Source organism: Oryx dammah, unplaced genomic scaffold, assembly GCF_014754425.2.
Source record: "Oryx dammah isolate SB20612 unplaced genomic scaffold, SCBI_Odam_1.1 HiC_scaffold_24, whole genome shotgun sequence".
NCBI lineage: Eukaryota > Metazoa > Chordata > Mammalia > Artiodactyla > Bovidae > Oryx > Oryx dammah.
The window spans coordinates 23,463,891-23,484,109 of record NW_024070208.1 but is presented as its reverse complement, the minus strand read 5'-3'; the positions used below and the strand labels follow the sequence as shown (position 1 = coordinate 23,484,109).

The 20,219-nt window shown below is 38.3% G+C and overlaps 1 protein-coding gene across 1 annotated transcript in view; it reads left to right on the top strand.

Moving 5' to 3' along the window:
• Positions 1–20,219, top strand: part of FREM2 (FRAS1 related extracellular matrix 2) — a 168,143-nt gene that overhangs the window by 10,794 nt on the left and 137,130 nt on the right. The window contains exon 4 of the mRNA XM_040266717.1: positions 5,650–5,739. Within this exon, the coding sequence (XP_040122651.1) occupies positions 5,650–5,739 (90 nt within the window). The remainder of the gene's footprint in view (positions 1–5,649; positions 5,740–20,219) is intronic.

Below are 20,219 nucleotides of genomic sequence, written 5' to 3'. Positions count from 1 at the left end.
TTGTATGCGGAAGACAGTTCATGAAGCATGTTAGCATCTTAGAGAAGGATGTGCTTTCTAAATTTTCTGAATCCACATTATTATTATCACCAGCCACCATTCAAATAGGGGCCTCCCAGGTGGCACAGTGGTAAAGAATCCATCTGCCAATGCGGGAGACACAAGAGACACAGGTTCCATCCCTGGGTCAGGTAGATCCCTTGGAGTAGGAAATAGCAATCCACTTCAGTACTCTTGCCTGGGAAATTCCACAGATAGAGGAGCCTGGGTGCTATAGACTGGAATTGCAGAGTCTGACATGACTGAGCAAATCAGTGTGTTACCATTCAAATAGACTCTTCCAATTTGTATTAATTTGATTGCTTTTTAGAGGGTTGTTCTAAGACTATTCTTGTTGTTAGCAACTTTGTAATGAAAATAGAAAGATGTGTTTATATTTACTTTGTAGATTTTAGAATTTTTATAAGATTTTATGAGACTAACACCTGTCCAAAGATATAACGGGTAAACACTTATCTAGATTTAGAATGATTATATACGTACAAGGCACATTACCTGAACCACACAAGGAAAGAAAGTATATTTAATAATGTATAAGACCAGGTGGCACTAGCGGTAAAGAACCTGCCTGCTAATGCAGGAGACGTAAGAGACACGGATTTGATCCCTGGGTTGGGAAGTCCCCTGGAGGAGGGCATGGCGACTCACTCCAGTGTTCTTGCCTTGAGAACCTAATGGACAGAGGAGTCTGGGGTCGCGAAGAGTCAGACACGACTGAAGTGACTTAGCGCAAGCAAGAAGACAGAAAGCCCATCACCAAAATATATATCCAGTTCATTGTTAAGAGCCTAAAGATATTTTAACAAAATTAGTAGTAGGAGGAAATTATTTTCTCATTTCAAACCTCCTCTCTGCCCTGTGTCAAACACAGTAACAAACTGCATTGCCTCAAGTATCTGCATTCTCGGAGATGAATGCATTTTTGTAACCTTGATTTTCTTTGTGTGTCCACAGAGTCTGAGACAGGAAGGGCAGGTGACCTGTGCAGAGTTACTCAGTGACTAAAGGGAGAAGCCCATTCAATCTGCTGGCTTGGGAGTTAGACCTCTGTTTTCTAGAATGTGCAACTTTCATTACAAAGAGCTTTGGGTTGCTTTCATGAAAATCTCACCCTTGTCAGAATGGAAACCAGATCTCTCCTATGTGAGCTCTGTGGGCTTGAGATGGAGTTAAACCCCAGGGCTTCCCAAGGGGGAGTGTTATTGTCCTGTAACAGTGTTAGACTCTTAGATAACAAATGCTTTAATAAACATGGATGTCACAGAGTGTAAAGTAAACTGCTTCTCTGTTTTAGATTCTGGCAAATAGCCCTACCCTTCAACCTCCTGATTCTTGGCTGAAAGCCTGAATATATATCCTAGGGCCTGCAGGGACAGGAAAACTTCTGGGTGCCAAGTGTCATGCCAGACCAGCAGGAAACTTGTGTGTGAAGGTTTTCTGAGGATAGAGATGCATGCACTCTTGCACTGGTTTCTTTTCTTGGAAAGGAAAGAGGATGCAAGGAATAGTGAAAGGATATTCTTTAGAGGATCGAAAATGTTACTTCAAACGAATCCTATGATCAGAAAAAAGAATCTGATTTTAGTGATTTAAAAAAAAAAGAATTTCTGAATGAAAATAGGGCAAAGATATTTAATTTAAATTCCATGGACCAAGTCCAACAGCTCAAAATATTGGAATATTATTTCCTGAATACTGAGCCATTAAATCATGCTATTTCAGTACAGACCATTGCTGTCATTGACTTGGAATCACCGTCATTGCTTTTTATAGTCATTTGTAAATATAGAGTAGCTGTGAGTTTATTCTAAAAAGTGAATATAATTTTTTAAGATTACATTTTAAGAGAAAGCATCATGTTCCAATGAGAATGCAAATATGGAACATGGGAAAATTGTTTTTATTTAATCACACAGGACTCATTTCAACAAGTTGAGGCTGCTGTTTGATTCAGAGGAGTTATAATGGAAATTAGATGAGTGAGTAAAAACGGAGAAAGCTCCGTTACAGTGGTTGCCATGGCTGCTCTTGCAGTAGAGGAAGTAATGTTGTTGTTGTTGTTCAGTTGCTCAGTCGTGTCCTACTCTTTGCGACCCCATGGACTGCAGCACACCCAGCTCCTCTGTCCTCCACCGTCTCCCAGAGTTTGCTCAAATTCATGTCTATTGAGTCGGTGATGCTATCTAACCATTTCATCCTCTGCCAGAGGAAGTGGAAGCAGTGTCTAAAGTGACGACGGTGCTGTCTTTTTCTTTGTTTTTGTTTTATCATGAAGGGACAAGCTGAACGATATTTTGATGGATTTTCAATACACTGAATTAAGTCAGCTTAGCATATATGGCTTGGGAAGGTTATTGCCAAATAGATTGACTAAATGGTCCCTAAGAGAGAAAAAAATAAAACATGATTTCTAAAACTTTTAACTTTCACTATTAGGAAAAGTAACCAAGGTAGAATTAGACAAATTAGGGAAATTTTTTAGTTCTTTTCAAACTTCATGTTTTGTCGAGGTAATGCTTCTTTGCTCCGTCCACCGCAGGTCTCAAGTACCAGGATTTTTTTTCTGTACAACAAATACATAGTAATATCTTATGGGAGATAATTTATCACTTTCAGAAATTTCCCCAAAGGTAACCAGGGTGTGGTTACCAGGAATGTCAATTAATTTAGAATTTTTTTAAAAAATGAAATGATTGTGTAGATAAACAAATAAATCTGATGCAAGTTTAAGAGCAAGAAGAAAATCTAGTTAATTATCCTAAGTTTACTTTAAAAAGACATTATTTTGTCTGTTAGGTTTTTATCTTTTTAATACTTTTGTACCTTAAGAAGCAAGTGTTTATATATATATATAAACATAATATATGCTCAGGCACTCAGTCGTGTCTGACTCTTTGTGGCTCCATGGACCGTAGCCCACCAGGCTCCTCTGTCCATGGATTTCCCAGGCAAGAATACTGGAGTGGGTTGCCATTTCCTTCTCCAGGGGATCTTCCCCACCCAGGGATTCAACCTATGTCTCCGGCATAGCAGGTGCATTCTTTAGCAACTGAGCCACCAGAGAAGCCCTATATATAATATAAACACATTTATATCTATATATATAAGTGTATACATGTATATAAATACATATATATAAAAGTATATATCAGTATATACATTTTATATATAGAGGCACCTATAGAATAACTGTTATAACCAAAGTCTTTACTTGAGATTTTGAACAGTGCATTATTAAGAAAATTATAAAACGAGTTTTCGTTTGTTTCATCTAATCAAGAGTTTAGGTCTAACTTGGAGGGAAAAGCTAGCTCTTGAGTATCTTGTAACTGAACTCATGGTCTCATTACTTTAAAAAAGAAAACTTCTGAAAAATCACCCTTGAAGTGGTCATTTGTTTTAATGAAACTATCTCCCAAGTACTATAGTTTTTGTTTAGAAAACATTAATACAAGGATTGGGTGTGTTTTTTTTTCTTTTTCTTATAGTACAGCCTTTGGATTCTCTTATAGAATTAAAGATGGAATGGGAACACTGGACCCAGGTCTTTCCACGTGACCAGATGATATTGTCTTTCTGCTAAGCACCTAAGAGTCAGAGCAGAGTTCCCTTCACTCCTTCACCAATAAAACTAAAGGCTGTAAAAGTTGAGAGTTGTAAGAGTAAACTAGGAAGGAGCAATACATGGGGCTTCACTCCTTACCCTGCAGAAAACATCATCCGTACAAAGGGAAAGATGCAAGTGTGGGCTACCAGACCTCCAGCCTCTTTAATTTTAGATTAAGATGCATTTGAGTCTTTATTGGGTGTAAGATCCTTGAGCAAAGGACTGTGGAAACAGAAAACAGAAATTTTCAACCTTCTACAAAAGGTAACCAAGCAGAAAGAGGCAGAATTTGGGGGAATTATAGTAGAGTTAGAAATGAAGTTCTAAGGGAGAACAAAACATCCTGAACTTGCTTTGTCCTTAAGTATCTTTATGCACAAGAAGGTACTGTTAACTATTAAATCAGATTTCCCCCTCTTCAAATGTCTGATGGTAAGCAAGTCACCTTTCAAATCTTTGTGAGCCAAGGTAGATTGTATGTTGGAGCTGTAGAAGTTCATGGAGTAATTGGTCGTTTCTAGTAGTCTGTATCACTTGAGGGGACTTCCCTGGCAGTCCAGTGATTAAGACTTCACCTTCCAATGCAGGGGGTACGAGTTCAATCCCAGGTCGGGGAGCTAAGATCCCGCATGCCTCGAAGCCAGAAAACCACAAACAGAAAATAGAAACACTTTACATCATGTGAAACTATTCCTTTCATAAAATCATTTTCTTATATGTGATGCCTATAAACTCCATAGCTTGAACTGATTAAAGATCTTGCTGCTGCTGCTGCTGCTAAGTCACTTCAGTCGTGTCCGACTCTGTGCAACCCCATAGACGGCAGCCTACCAGGCTCCCCTGTCCCTGGGATTCTCCAGGCAGGAACACTGGAGTGGGTTGCCATTTCCTTCTCCAATGCATGAAAGTGAAAAGTGAAAGGGAAGTCGCTCAGTCATGTCTGACTCTTCGAGACCCCATGGACTGCAGCCTACCAGGCTCCTCCATCCGTAGGATTTTCCAGGCAAGAGTACTGGAGTGGGGTGCCATTGCCTTCTCCGGATTAAAGATCTTAGAAGATGAATAAACCACACACGAGACAAATATTACTTACCACTGTTGAAGCAATCTTTAGCCATGATCTTGATATTAAGTAATCTTGAAAATAATTACTTTCTGATTGGCCCAGATCTAGTCATAGGAGTGTCACAGGACAGAATGATGTTTGTTTTATTATGTTGTCTGTGTGGCATTGTTATGGAGAGAAACACAAAATGGATGAATAAATTTTAAAATTGCGTATTAGTCAATACTGAAAACAAACCATACCAGTGAACTTGATTGCTAGAATAGAAAGCAATAGAAAAAAATTTCTTAGGCAGAATAATTTTTCACTCTGAATAAAGGTTTCAGCTTTTACTAGATGTTTTCTAAGTTCTCTTTGCTACTGGGTCATGAAAGTAACTTCAATCTGTGGGATTTCTCTTTTTTAATTTTTATTTTTTTTCTTTCAAAAATTTGGAGAGCTTAAACACAGCCTGTTGTAACACAAGAGAAAAGAAAAATTAGCCTAAAGGGAAAGCAGAGGAACCTCTGTCCTCTCAGGGCCAGGGAAGCAAAGGGTGTGATTTCTGTAGTGCCAGGAAATCTGCCATGCCTCAAAATATCTCCCTTTCCACCTGTCATGGAGTCTGACATTCCATATTTAGATAGTCACTCCTTTGGTGCATGAACATGCAAATACCACTGGGAGGGGCAACACCTTGCTATTATTATAGCCTAACTCTTGCACTCTATTTATCCATGTAAGGGATCAGATTTCCAACGGACAGCTGAAATCAAGGGGGCTTGGAGATAGGAGAAATAAGATAGCTCTGATTCCCTTAGGAGAAGAGGGCCTAAACGTGGTTCAGAAGAGTAACAGCCAATAGGACTTACCATACATGATGAGTCACCGGTTTTGCCCTAGTAATTAATCATCTTGTTATTTGATTGTTTTCTAGCTGACATTGATGATATGAAAATATGCTATGTCTTAAGAGAAGGGGCTAATGCCATAAGTGACATATTCCACTTTACAGTTGAAGATGGGGGTAAGTATTCACTCTCCTGTTAGTGTAAACAAGGAGGGTGGCTTTTATTCATTGCTCTTTGACAGCCTTCATATAAGGAATCTGTATCAAGTATCAGTTTAGGCTCACCTAAATTTATATGGAGTGAATTTGGTATTTTCTCTAGAAAATCTTACGTTCTCAATCTGAAACAATCTTACTCTGCAATGATTGTGAATACATATTCTAGTTATATTATTTTTGTCTTGTGATTTGTAAAGCACTAAAGAGAAAGATCTATATAAATAGGATCCTCATGTCCAGTTGTTCAGATTTTGCTCTGCATAAAGCTGCCTACTTGAGGTGACAAGAAGATGTTGAACCAGCCAGCCCCACTTGCAAAGCATGTCCTATCTAGCTGTGTTTGCCCAAAGTGGGTGCCTTTTTCTAATTTGTTTGAGTGCTGTGTGGACTAAGGCTGGTGGATGGTACATAGCATTCACCAAGAGATCAATGCTAAGTAAATATATGTTTCAACTCATCAAGTTCAGTATGTCTAATGATTGTCTTAGTTTGGGAAATTTAGTGACTTAGTCTAGCTAAACTTTTCCTTAGTGAAGCCTGAATACTTCAGAGAATAGACTATGACCTGAGATCTAAGTCACCTCAGTAATTTTCTTGTCATCTCTCCCTCCGTGCCCTGACTCACGTTGTCCAGTTCTCTTCCTCACCCTAGGAGGAAAACTGGCCACTTCTAGATTGATCATAAAGATGTTTGTGTTCTCGTTTGCTCTCAGAAGAAGCAAAAGAACCTCAGAAAGAATATGTGAATAGGACACAGGAAATGAGGGGACATGTGTGCAAGGGAAGAGAGAGAGACAGAAAGAATTCCAATTCAGTCATCTGTTTCTTTATGACACTCTATACAAATGCACACTTTTCTGTCATCTATCTCAAAAAGATTCCGTGCTCACCCTTCCTATTTTTTGAAATATTAAATAGTGCTTGTTTAAAGTATCATTGGACATAACAGGATCGCAAGCTCTGAAAAATGACATCTGCTGAGTGTGTGCCAGAGAGGCAAAAAAAAAAAAGTGTCAATTTGGGTTCAACTAAATTTAGTAAGTTTAATAACTTTATTTTTTAGCAACCAAATTATACTTTACTATTTGACATATTGATAAGTGAATCTTAGTAGGAAACTAAGTTCTGAGAAGGAAATCAACTTATAGAAAACTAATCTGCTTGTTGAATCTTGCTGCTCAAATGGGAAATTTCACTGTGAGTAAACTTTAGAATGAGACTCTGAAATAATTCAAATTTGTATTTTATATACATATATTTGTGTGTATATATATATATACACACACATATTTATTGGCTTCCCAGGTGGCATAGTGGTAAAGAATCTGCCTGCCATGCAAGAGACACAGGAGATATAAGAGACACAGGTTTTATCCCTGGGTCAAGAAGCTCTCCTGGAGGAGGAAATGACAACCCACTCCAGTATTCTTGCCTGGAGAATCCCACAGACAGAGGGGTGTAGCAGGCTACAGTCCATAGAGTCACAAAAAGTCAGACACGACTGAGCGTCTGAGCATGCACACACACACACACACACACACACACACATATATATATGTGTCTTCCCTCGTAGCTCAGTTGGTAAAGAATCCGCCTGCAATGCAGGAGACTCTGATTCAATTTCCTGGGTCGGGAAGATCCACTGGAGAGGGGATACGCTACCCACTCCAGTATTCTTGGGCTTCCTTTGTGACTCAGCTAGTAAGGAAGTGAAGAAAGTGAAGAGAAGTCGCTCAGTCGTGTCCGACTCTTTGCGACCCCACGGACTGTAGCCCACCAGGCTCCTCAGTCCATGGGATTTTCCAGGCAAGAGTACTGGAGTGGGCTGCCATTTCCTTCTCCAGGGGATCTTCCCGACCCAGGGATCAAACCTGGGTCTCCAGCATTGTAGGCAGACGCTTTACCATCCAAGCTACCAGGGAAGCCTGCAATGTGGGAGACCTGGGTTTGATCCCTGGGTTGGGAAGATCCCCTGGAGAAGGGAACGGCTACCCACTCCAGTATTCTGGCCTGGAGAATTCCATGGACTGTATAGTCCATGGGGTTGCAAAGAGTTGGACATGAGTGAGCAACTTTCACTTTTCATATAGATATATATAAAATATAAACTTAAGGACTAAATTGTTGGCTCAAAGCACCATGTATATATCTCAGAATGACTGAATAAACCTCAATAACAAAAGTATCATTTTCTTTAAAATTGCCAAAAAAGTTTGAAATCAGATGACTACAATTCCAAGACATCATAGCCTTTGCTTTTCTATATATTTTACTTTTTCTTTCTTTTTATTCACATATATGCTCTGTTATTTTGCACATTTCTTTCCTTAGCTGGATGGACTTTTAGTATTTACTCTGAAATTTTGGTCTGTATTCAAACATTAGAAAACATTATGCTGTATCATATTTCAAAATATTAAGTGAGGAATGACTAGCTGAAGAGACTGGGTTTATTTTTGGATTTGCTGGAAAAGTGGATGAGCCTCTAAAGACTGTGTTTATGGAAATAGGAACTAAATCATTTGGGGAGCTTTTTCAGAGCTAGCGTATCATGTGAGAGAGAAAACTTCCAGAGATATTGTCCTTTACTCTTTTCTTTCCCCCAATAATGTGTTACTTATAGGGTTCAGGCAGATTCTGGCAACTTTCGGTGGAACAGAATTTATTTTTAATTTCCCCAATGCAAGAAAATTTCTCTTTGACAGAATAATCATAGAGACCTGCAAGGTTAAAAACTGAAAAGTCACATATGTATTTCAAAATATTTTTAGTCTGATACTTATTTTTTGCATTGTCTATAACATATCCTTATATTTGAATGAGAAGTGCAGTGCTATTTAAACTTACAGAGAATATTGAGTGAAATTCTTCTGTTTGGAAAGTGTGAGGTATTTTGACAAACAGAAGTAAAACAAAATTTTTTTTGCAATATTTGTGAGAAAAGAAAAAAATAATTGTCTTTGTACAAAAATATTATACTAAGAATTTTAAATTTTTTCTGACCTAGCTATGTATCTTCTAGTTGTACAGTCAATAATTTCACCAAAATATACTCTAGAAAGACCTATTTTATAGACTGTAATAGAAACACGTATTTTCAATATGGTCAAATGTAACAATGAAAATTTCATGAACTAGATGACATGTTTATGAAGACACATTTATGATATCATTTAACACTTCTCAAAGATATGTATGTCTCAGGAATTATGGCAGTTACTTGAATCTTATGAACAAGGATTAGCCTTGCTTCTCAGTTGGAAGGATCTAGGTCTTGGAATAGCCAGATAACTTCCCCAAACATGACCATCATTCCAGAAAGTAACAAGAGCTCCTCAAGGGTATTTATTCTTCCCATCCATTTGATGACAGACTTTTTAGACTAGAGGGTTTGGTTATTGAATTCAGCTGTTGTGACTTATTGTCATTTATCAATATTTTATTAACTATCCTGGTGGCTCAGTAGTAAAGAAGCTGCTTATCGATCCAGGAGATGTGGGTTCAATTCTTGGGTCGAGAATATCCCCTGGAGAAGGAAATGGCAACCCATTCCAATATTCTTGCTTGGGAAATCCCATGAACAGAGGAGCCTAGCAGGCTACAGTCCATGGGGTCACAAAGAGTTGGACATGACTTAGCTACTAAACAACAGCAATCAATACTTTATATAATTTTGTAAGCATATCGATAAGCCATTCTCATGAAATATATGAAATGCTTTTAGCATTTCACATCTGGGAAGCAAGTCAAAGTCTCACATCAGAAAACTAAGAACTCTCTACCACCAATTCTCTCTTCAACCCACTAAATTAATTCACTTTCTTCAAATCTGCCATATTTATTTTAGGATAGCAACTGTCTAAATAAATTTACTAGAGCAAATAGAATCTTCAAATAATCTTAAAAATAAAATATAGCTTTTAATTTCAGGAATCAAGAATGGGAGAAGAGAGGGAGGAGAACAGAAAACTAAAATCTTCTGTTTCAGATTTGATTATCACAAGAACCTGGCTAGCCACAGAATTCTTCTGTTAACATGAAGTGATGGACTGGGACCATCCATTACTAATGGGTGGTGCTTAGGACAGAGTTTCTACTTTTCAGTTTTTGAGGGCTTGGGGGCAATTACCAAATGACCGGACCATAGAGTTATCTATTGGAAGAATAGATAATGTCAGAATTTTCACCTCAGGGAGTTCTACTCTGTTTGGACTTAATGAATGTTGCTTAATATAGCAGGTATATATTATACACACACATATGTATTCATACCACATGCACACATACTCAATATGTCATTATTCTTTCAATTAGATCTTTTATCAAAACCATCATTTATGCAATTTTGCCTTCATAGCTCCCAGCATGGTTAAATATATATATGGCAGATGAGGAAACTGAATCACAGATAGATAACTGACCTCTTGCAAGTTGCATAATGAGGCAGCTAGAGGCCAGTTCAAATCTCGAATTCTTTCCCCAAATTAGTAACTTCGACACATTCAGGAGAGACTTAAGAGGCGGAATGCTCAAATCCTCTGGTTTCTCCAGACTGAGTCTTGCATGTTCGACAGAGGAGAGTGAAGAGCTCAGTTCGGTTCAGTTCAGTCACTCAGTCACTTCCAACTCTTTGCAACCCCATGGACGGCAGCACGTCAGGCTACCCTGTCCATCACCAACTCCTGGAGCTTGCTCAAACTCATGTCCATTGAGTCAGTGATGCCATCCAACCATCTCATCCTCCGTCGTCCCCTTCTCCTCCCACCTTCAATCTTTCCTAGCATCAGGGTCTTTTCCAATGAGTCAGTTCTCATCAGGTGGCCAAAGTATTGGAGTTTCAGCTTCAGCATCAATGAGTATTCAGGACTGATTTCCTTTAGGATGGACAGTTTGGATCTCCTTGCTGTCCAAGAGACTTCTCCAGCAACACAGTTCAAAAGCATTAGTTCTTCAGTGCTCAGCTTTCTTTATAGTCCAACTCTCACATCCATACATGACCACTGGAAAAACCATAGCTTTGACTAGACAGACCTTTGTTGGCAGAGTAAGGTCTCCGCTTTTTAATATGCTGTCTAGGTTGGTCATAGTTTTCTTCCAAGGAACAAGTGTCTTTTCATTTCATGGCTGCAGTCACCATCTGCAGAGATTTTGGAGCCCCCCAAAATAAAGTCTCTCACTGTTTCCACTGTTTCCCCATCTATTTGCCATGAAATGATGGGACCAGATGCCATGATCTTCGTTTTTTGAAAGTTGAGTTTTAAGCCAGCTTTTTCACTCTCCTCCTTTTTTTACCTATCAGAAGACTGGATCTGCTGATAGGTAAAAGTTCTACATCCTCTGGAATATAGTCTTTTATTTTAGAATACCTTAAAGGTCACTGTATCCTAACATAGTATTCTTTCCTGGTACCACACTGTAATTTTTCTAACTACATGTGGAGAAGAATGTATTCTTTCTAAAGTTAAACACAAATCAAATCAATCTTAAGATACCATTTTATATTTGTTTTATCAGTTACAAAGAAACTTTAAAAAAAATTCACCTCAGGGATGATGATGAAACAGTTACACTTTCAAACTATTTGTGAAGTTGCAAACTAAGAAAATGAAGTTGAAGAAACATCTCTGAGTTGTAGATGGAGTCAGGAAGGCTGTAAGATTCCACTTGAGACATAGCTTAACAGAAGTAAAGACTTGTAGGCACATGTATGTCACCATGTGAACAATAGCAATCTGGAAATTGCTCTAAATGCCAATAAAAATAAGAAGAGCTTTTTAGTAATGGTATCAACATCAGAAAATGTTATTCAGCCCTGAAAATTCATAATTATAAAGTCTGTCATAATGTAATTCTTAAAATGCTCATTTAGTAATGAAATATGTGTATTGGAATATTAATAAAGAACATGCAGCAATTCTCTGGTGATCCAGTGGTTAAGACTCTGCACTCTCATTGCTAAGGGCCCGTGTTCAGTTCCTGGCGGGCTTCCTTGATGCCTCAGACAGTAAAGAATCCACCTGGAATGCAGGAGACCTGGGTTTGATCCCTGAGTTGGGAAGATCCCCTGGAGAAGGAAATGTATTCTTGACTGAAGAGAAGAATCCCATGGACAGAGGAGCCTGGCAAGCTACAGTCCATGGGGTCACAAAGAGTCAGACATGACTGAGCGACTAACACTTTCACTGTTAGAGTACTCAAATCCAACAAACAGCGTGGTTCAGCCAAAAAAAAAAAAGGAAATATTATATCAAAATAGGTCATCCATCCAGATTTTCTGGGGCCAAACATCGCATGCATTTTCATAGTTACCATATAAAAGGTCAGATTCTGGAGTTACGAAATGTGCTTCTGTTATCTGTGGCTTCTGCTGAGGAGATTTCTTACATAAGTGTGCGTTACAGTCACCTATGTGAGTGCATGCTTGCTCTTGTCTGACTCTTGTACCCCCATGCACTGTAGCCCACCAGACTTCTCTGTCCATGGAATTTTCCAGGCAAGAATGCTGGAGTGTGTTGCCATTTCCTCCTCTAGGGGATCTTCCCAACTCAGGGATGGAACCCTGTGTCTCCTGCACTGGCAGGTGGATTCTTTACCACTGTACCAGCTGGATTTAGCTGAACTGTCTTCCATGTCTTTTTATTCTTTATGCCTTCTCAAGGGTAACTCTGTATAATAATAATATAGACTTGGAAAATATATCCTCTTTTGATAATTGCCTCTTGGAAAGAAATTCCGGATCTAGTACTCTGGAATTTTGTTGGAAGAAAAAAGCATGTATTCTTTTATTTTTCTTTTATTTTTTTATTAGAGTATAGTGGCTTTACAATGTTGTATTAGTTTCTGCTGTACGGCAAAGTGAATCAGCCACACGTCTTACTATATCCTCTCTTCCTTGACTTTCCTCCCCACTCAGGTCATCTCAGAGCGTTGACTAGAGTTTCCTGTGCTACACACTGGGCTCCCATTAGTGATTTACTTTATACATAGTACTTTTATGCGTCAATCCCAATGTCCCAATCCATCCCACCCCACTTTCCCCCCCTCGTTATCCACCTTTGTTCTATATGTCTGTGTCTCTATTTCGGAGAAAAGCACACATTCTTTTCTCCCCTTTTTAACAGAGCATTTCTTGACTGATTTCTTCTCAGCATTTAACTCTGTAATTTTCCTGTTCTCACATTCTGTGTGTTTTAACATGGAAACGCTCCTGTCCCTTTTTAGTTTTCTCTCCAATAAACTCCTGTAGCTCTTTATTATGATGTGAAACCTAGTCTCAGGTAACTGTTGAGGCATGCCCCACCCTCAGCCCTGATGACTGTTAATCACTCTTCAACTTTCGACACAAATGTCATTCCCTCTCTTGAGTTGTTCCCAACGTGTTGATAACAGAATTTGTCATCCTTTTTGTGTGTGTGTGTGTGCGCGCTTCTGTCCCTGTCTTTATTTGTAACAAGAATGTTGTATCCTGATTATTTGCTACTGTGAAGATCTTCATTAGTAGAGAAGAAACTTTTTCAAATCAAAAAGATGTCATCAATCTTGATACCACAGTGCCTGCATATAGGTGAACTCAGAGTAAATATTTCACAAATATTAATATAAATGAACAGATAAATGGCAAAAAGAAGCTCTATTCTATATAAGGGTCGATTAAATAGTAGTCTATGAAGAGCTCCTATAAACAATTCCCGGGGGACCTGTGCATTCTTTTAGAACATTCTCTTATCCTAGCATTAATTTAAATCCCTGTGGCACCAAAAAAGATTTTTAGTAAAGCTTTCACATTTTTAAACACATGGAACTAACTCCTATAAAAATGCCTTTGAAATCTTCAGTGAAATATACTTAAGACTGAAGAGATTCATAGTAAACACCAGTTTAGAGCTCATGTTACTCTTAAAGAATTCTTTTCAGAAAATAAAATAGTTGACAGTATATTATATAAACAATTGTATCATATAATGCAATTTTAAAAATTTAAAGAGATATAGACATTTTTTATAAATCACTGAAATATTTAAGTCAGAACCACTGCCTAAAGTTACCCCAATTTTTCTGCCTCATGTGAGACAACTTTACAAGAAGAAGAGAAGTAGAAAGTATATTAGCATAAAATATCCTCAACTCATATTAAAAAGTCTTTATGTACATTTTTTCTGTTTCTTGTTTCAAGTCTCAAAGTGTCAGCATCAGATTCATCAGATTCAAGATACTTTGCTTTTTCTGCGGTCTCTCTTGATTAACAATGTTGTGATAGTTTCAGGTATACCACAAAGGGATTCAGTTGTGCATATACATATATCCATTCTTTTTCAAGTTCTTTTCCCCTTCGGTTATTACAGAATATTAAGCAAAGTTCCCTGTGCTATACAGTAGGTCCTTGTTGGTTATCTGTTGTAAATATAGCAGTGTGTACATGTCAACCCTAAACTCTGACATAAGTCAAGATACTTCTTGATGGGCAGAAGAAAGAACTAGGATATGTGATCATCTGGCTGGTTATACTAAGTAGGAGGGGCCCTGCTTTTTCTCCATTATGAAAATTGGTTGGCCATTTCCTCCTTTCAGCTCTCATATGACACGGGCACGCCGACTAAGAGAGTCTGTCTCTGGTTTTGGCACTGAAACCGGGGTGTCAGACATAATGTGTGTTGGCCATTGTAAGGCATCTGGTCCATAGCCAGACGTGTGTTGCCGCTGTCTTTGATTGTGGTTTGTGGTGCCTAGTTTTTCATCTGCCAAGATCCCTAATTCATATGCTATTGAAAGGTATAAATAGCTTCTTGACATAGTAAAAAAAAAGCTGCAGAGTTATTTCTGTATGTGAAATGTCAGTGGAGGACGAGTCTTTCAGATTTTTAGTCCGTACTTGACGATTGAATAGTCAAGACACAAGGAGACTGGACGCTTTTCATTCTGACGAGGAGGAGTACAACTTTCTGCTGGAAGGTGACCAGTAACTTTACGGTGAAAGGCAAAGTCATTATTGATAATTAGCTTGAATTTAAGGCAAGGCTGGAAAAATATAGATAAGTGCAGTAAGTCGGAAAACAAGGTCTGAGTACAGGCATTAAAAGATTATACAAATATTCAGCTGAGAGGGAAAAAAAGCAAGCATTCTTGGCAATAAAGTTAATTGCTAGTGACATGAGAACCAGAGGAAAGATACGAGTGTCTCAGGGAGTTATAATAAGAAAGTAAAGTAATGTCAGGCACTGATGCAAGTATTTTTTAATCTGTAAGAGAGCACAGATCCACTAGAAAACTGATCCTGGGAGGAGGTGTTGGTGACTATGGCATAATGTTTGTAAGCCTTTCTTTTTTTCATTGAGCAGTTCAGAACAGTTCAAGGCATCAAGCTCTTTCAATGCCAGACCCCTGCCTTTAAAAGCAGGAATCAGGAATTCTCCTGCAGTCCAGTCATTAGGATGCCATGCTTCCATTGCAAGGGTACTGGTTCAATCCCTGGTCAGGGAACTAAGATTCCACAAGCCACTAAAATCACAAGGCCAAAAAAGAAAAAAAAAAATAAATAAATAAATAAAAGTATGAATCTATAAAATATCTGTGCTGTATTCATGAAAGAAGTTGTACTTTTAAAATAGAAGTATAAACTACATTTTATTAGTTATTATTATTTAAGTTCATTCCAAAATTTTATGGATATACCATTTTTATTAGCTTTAGTTCAGAGGAAGCTTTTTCTAAATTGTTAAATCTTCCCATGAATATGAATCTGTATTAGATATATGTTTTTGTTGTTGTTGTTTATACTACTACTACTACTAAGTCGCTTCAGTCGTGTCCAGCTCTGTGCGACCCCATAGACGGCAGCCCACCAGGCTCTGCTGTCCCTGGGATTCTCCAGGCAAGAACCCTGGAGTGGGTTGCCATTTCCTTCTCCAATGCATGAAAGTGAAAAGTGAAAGTGAAGTCACTGAGTCATGTCCCACTCTTCGTGACCCCATGGACGGCAGCCCACAAGGCTCCTCCGTCCATGGGATTTTCCAGGCAAGAGTACTGGAGTGGGGTGCCATTGCCTTCTCCCTTGTTGTTTACAGCAGCTTTATTTTAACTGTCAGCAACTGGAAGCAACCAAGATAAGTATTAGACACATCTTTGAAGTTTAACATGGTTCTATGTTTACTCTCACAACAAATGGTCATCACCTTTTAAAAACTAAGCAAATGTTTCATGAGTGATTAAAATACCACAGTTTCAAATCAAATATTTATTCATGGTATATATTACATAACTCAAAAATATTCCAGTCTGTCTCTTTAAGTTTGCTCTGGGCAGTCGGGAGATATAGAATGTGGTGTTCAATGGTCTAGTACACAGTTGTAGCTAGTATAATTGTATATTTGTTAGACCCTGTAAGAATACAATGGGGTTTCCCTAGTGGCTCAGATGGTAAAGAATGTGCCTGCAATGCAGGAGACCCAGGTTCAATCCCTGGCGGGGGAAGATCCCATGGAGAAGGAAATGGCTACCCACTCCAGTATTCATTCTTGCCTTGTGAATCCCATGGACAAAGGAGCCTGGTGGGCTATGTCTATGGAGTTGCAAAGAGTTGGACACGACTTGAGGTGGCACTAGTGATAAAGAACCTACCAGCCGGTGCAGGAGACATAAAGAGATGCAGGTTCCATTCCTGGGTCTAGAAGATCCCCTGGAGAAGGGCATGGCAGCCCACTCCAGGAATCTTGCCTGGAGAATTCCTTGAACAGAGGAGCCTGGCCGGCTACAGCCCACAGGGTCGCACAGAGTCGGACACAAATAAAGTGACTTAGCACACACGCACACACTTAAGAATACAATAAAACCAGAATGCAATGAGTTTCTATGGTGAAAGTTACTGGGTGAAAATAATTTCCTTATTCATTTGTTTCTTGAATTATTCAGCAAGTACTTTTGGAGCAGCCACTATGTTTCAGGTGTCTATTGGGATCTTGAAAAATAGTGACAGTCATGGCAATTATGATTTGATCTGAGGTTCTGATAGGTATGGATAATAGAACAAATACAACACGTATACATTGTTTAAACTATTGCAGAGGTTATCAGTAAATCCAAGATAAAGATGCACCTATCAGGAAAGGCTTCAGAAACGTGATGTTTAAGCTTAGACTTAGGATGAGATGAAACTGCCACAGGAAGAAAGGAGGAAGAAATGTTCCAGGTGGAAGGAAAAGCATGTGCAAAGGCCCTGAGCTTTGTGTGTTCAAGGGACCAGAAGAGTGTCAACACACCTGGAGCCCAGTTAATAAATGAACGAGTAGCACCAGGCAGTGGGTGCCAGAGAGCTAGACAGGGGCCAGATGGTACAGAGCCTGACAAACCCAGGATAGCAATTCGGATTTTGTTCTAAGGGAAAGGGAAGCCCTCAGATCTTTTTAAAACAAGGGAGTTCACAAGTTTGTGTTTTCAGATGATGGCTCTTGTAGTGGTAGAGAGTCAAAGGGACATTTCAAGGAGGAAAAAGGGAGACTGATATAGGGCTGATGCAGGAAGACAGATGTGATATGGAGAGGAGGATGGGCTTGCATAATTTCACATCTCAGTCTACGGGACTTATTGATGGACTGGAAAAAGGAGAACATGAGCATGATGCTGGGTTTCTTGGCCAGAGGAGAGTGGTGTTGCATTCACTGAGATGGGAAAGACTAGAGGGGCGTGGAAACAGTCTAAGGGGGAAATGAAGAGGTCACTTCAAACATCTTAATTATAAGATGTCTTACTTCTTTGAAATGTGTACACAGGAAGGCCAGTCTCTTGACCCTGTGTATCTTCCTTTCCATCAGAGTGAGGGGAGTTAGAACTGGAACAAATAGAGGTTCTGCCTCCGACAAGAATTGGTGATATGACCCTAGGCCAGGAGACTGAACCTTTTTCAGCCTCAGTTTCATTTGTAAAGTGGGACAATAATAGCACCTGGCTGTTAGGGTTCTTTTGAAGATTTCAGTAAAATTATTCATGGAAATAGGATCATTCATGCAGTACAGCTTCTGTGGCATAGTAGCAACTGTGCAGGTGGCCACTACAGTGAGAGTCTCCAGAGCTCTTCTTTTCTCTTTTCCTTGCTTTTATTTTCCCTAGCTCTCTTCCTCCTTCTGTCCTTTTCTTTCCTCCTTTCTCTTGCCTTTCTCACAGTAACTGTGTGTAAACTTTAACCATCTGTTTTTGTTAGAAAGATGGGATAGGAGGGATGAAAGTGGAAAGATAATTAACATTTCTTCAGTGCTGACTTTAAAGGCTAAGAATGCTTCCAAAGTTATTGGACTACTAGTAAGTAGCTAAGCTAAGATTTCCATTAATCTAATAATAATGAATTTCCAATTTGGCCAATTCATGGAAATGCAAAACACTATACTTCTTGAGCTCACTGTACTTGTTTTATTTCTCTTTTTTGATGCTTGGAAGTGTACATTTTATAGACTTGAACATCAAATATAGTAACTCACTTTTACCAAAACATAGTATTCCAAAACATCTCGATTTAGCAGTTGTGGGAGGTTCGAAGGATAGTTTTGATTGCAAGTCTAATACGCTGGGCTGCAACCAGCTGAAGATAGTGATAACATACCATGTTTGTCCAGGTCTTAGAATCAACTAAATATATTTAGTACAGAATGCTGTAGTCATGCAGCTGACAGATTTATAAAGAAAAAAACAATTCAATAAATGGATCTTTGAGAAAATTAGTAAATTTAAGTAATAAGAAGCATATATTTTTAAATTCTTCATTGAGGTCATTGGAAAAGAAGGACTGTGGATATTTAATTTTTGTTCCTAACATTTTCCTTAAAAGCTTGGTATTGCTTATGGAAATGATTTGTAGTAGACAGATACTTCTTGATTCTGTGTAATAAAAATGTGAAATCTTATTTACCTATGATATCACAAGAAAACTAGTTGCTTTTTAAAACTTTGTCCCTCTAATGTTCTTATAAATAGTGTTTGAGTTACTACTTTATAGATTCTATTTGGGCTACCCTTGTGGCTCAGCTGATAAAGAATCTGCCTGCAATGTGGGAGACCTGGCTTGGGAAGATCTCCTGGAGAAGGGAAAGGCTACCCATTCCAGTATTCTGGCCTGGAGAATTCCATGGACCGTATAGTCCATGGGGTCACAAAGAATGAGACACAACTGAGCAACTTTCACACATTTTATTTAGCAGCCTTGTTTATTTGTTTCTACCTTATAAGTATTAAAGCCATGGATCTTTCTGCAATATTCCAGTGAAGTCAAAGGGACAAATGTCATACTTAATCCTGACTGCAAATAAGGGAAAATATGGTTTATTAAAGCTTAAGATTGTGATAAAGTGAGGAATGTATGAACCACGCACATACACACACACAAAAATATGGATGTTTTGGTTCTTGTTTGACAAATGTAGATCAATTTCATAATGTACATTTCTTGGGAGCAATAATGTTTATGTAAATGAAGGGGAAAAGTTTTCCTGAACATTTAGGAAAACATTTAAATGTTTTCATTTAAATGTTTACATTTGAAACAGTGTAAATTAACTAAAATCACTAATTTATTGACTTGTTTCTGCCCCTAAGAATAAAAAATCAATTGCCAAGCCATGTTGCATAAGTGATTTTTCACTTAGGGAATAAGTAATATAAATATTAGGTTAAGAAAACAATGTATCTTTAGATGGTTATAGTGTTATTGTAGAAGATTCCAGAATAAATTATTCAGTTATTTCTAGTACTGTCTCGGGTAAGATTCACTTTTTGCCAGTGCTACTAATATTCACGGTACTAAGAAATTCAAAAGAAAAGATTAAGGGAACATAATTATCTCTCTATATTTGGTTTTCAGTTTAGAACTACTTTTTATCCTTCTTTTTAATTGTGAAGAAAGCTTAGACAATAGCATGTTTAGAGTATCTTTTGATGAAGGAAGCCAGGACGCAATTCTCCTCGTTTTGTTTCAAGACAGCTCTGATGACTTTCCTCCAAACTGAGACAGCAGACCTGCCTGTTCGTTTCTTCACTGGTTTCCTTGGTGCAGAAAGGTCTGATCATTTCATCCTGGTAATGCCCTGCCAGTTACCTTTAACTCCATTTATTAGAGGCATGATTGGAGAACACTGAAAACAGTGTTTTCAAGCGTAGCTCAAGAGAGCCACTTCAGAAATTGAAAATTAAGTGGTAAAACTGGTCAGTAGACTTCAGAAATCCAAGAGCCAGAAAAGAACTGTTTTGTGTTCCCATAGTCTTTCTCTTGCTTTACATGTTTATGTAGTAATAGCCCCAAATTAAATGCACTGTGTCATTGCTCTAGAATTAAGAAAGGTAAGCTACACTTAACCATTTAAGAAATTGTTGGCATTGAAAAAAAAAGATTTGATGAGTGAGTTGTGCTATAATCTTACGCTTGAAACACTTTCATAAAGCACATATACATATACATAGCT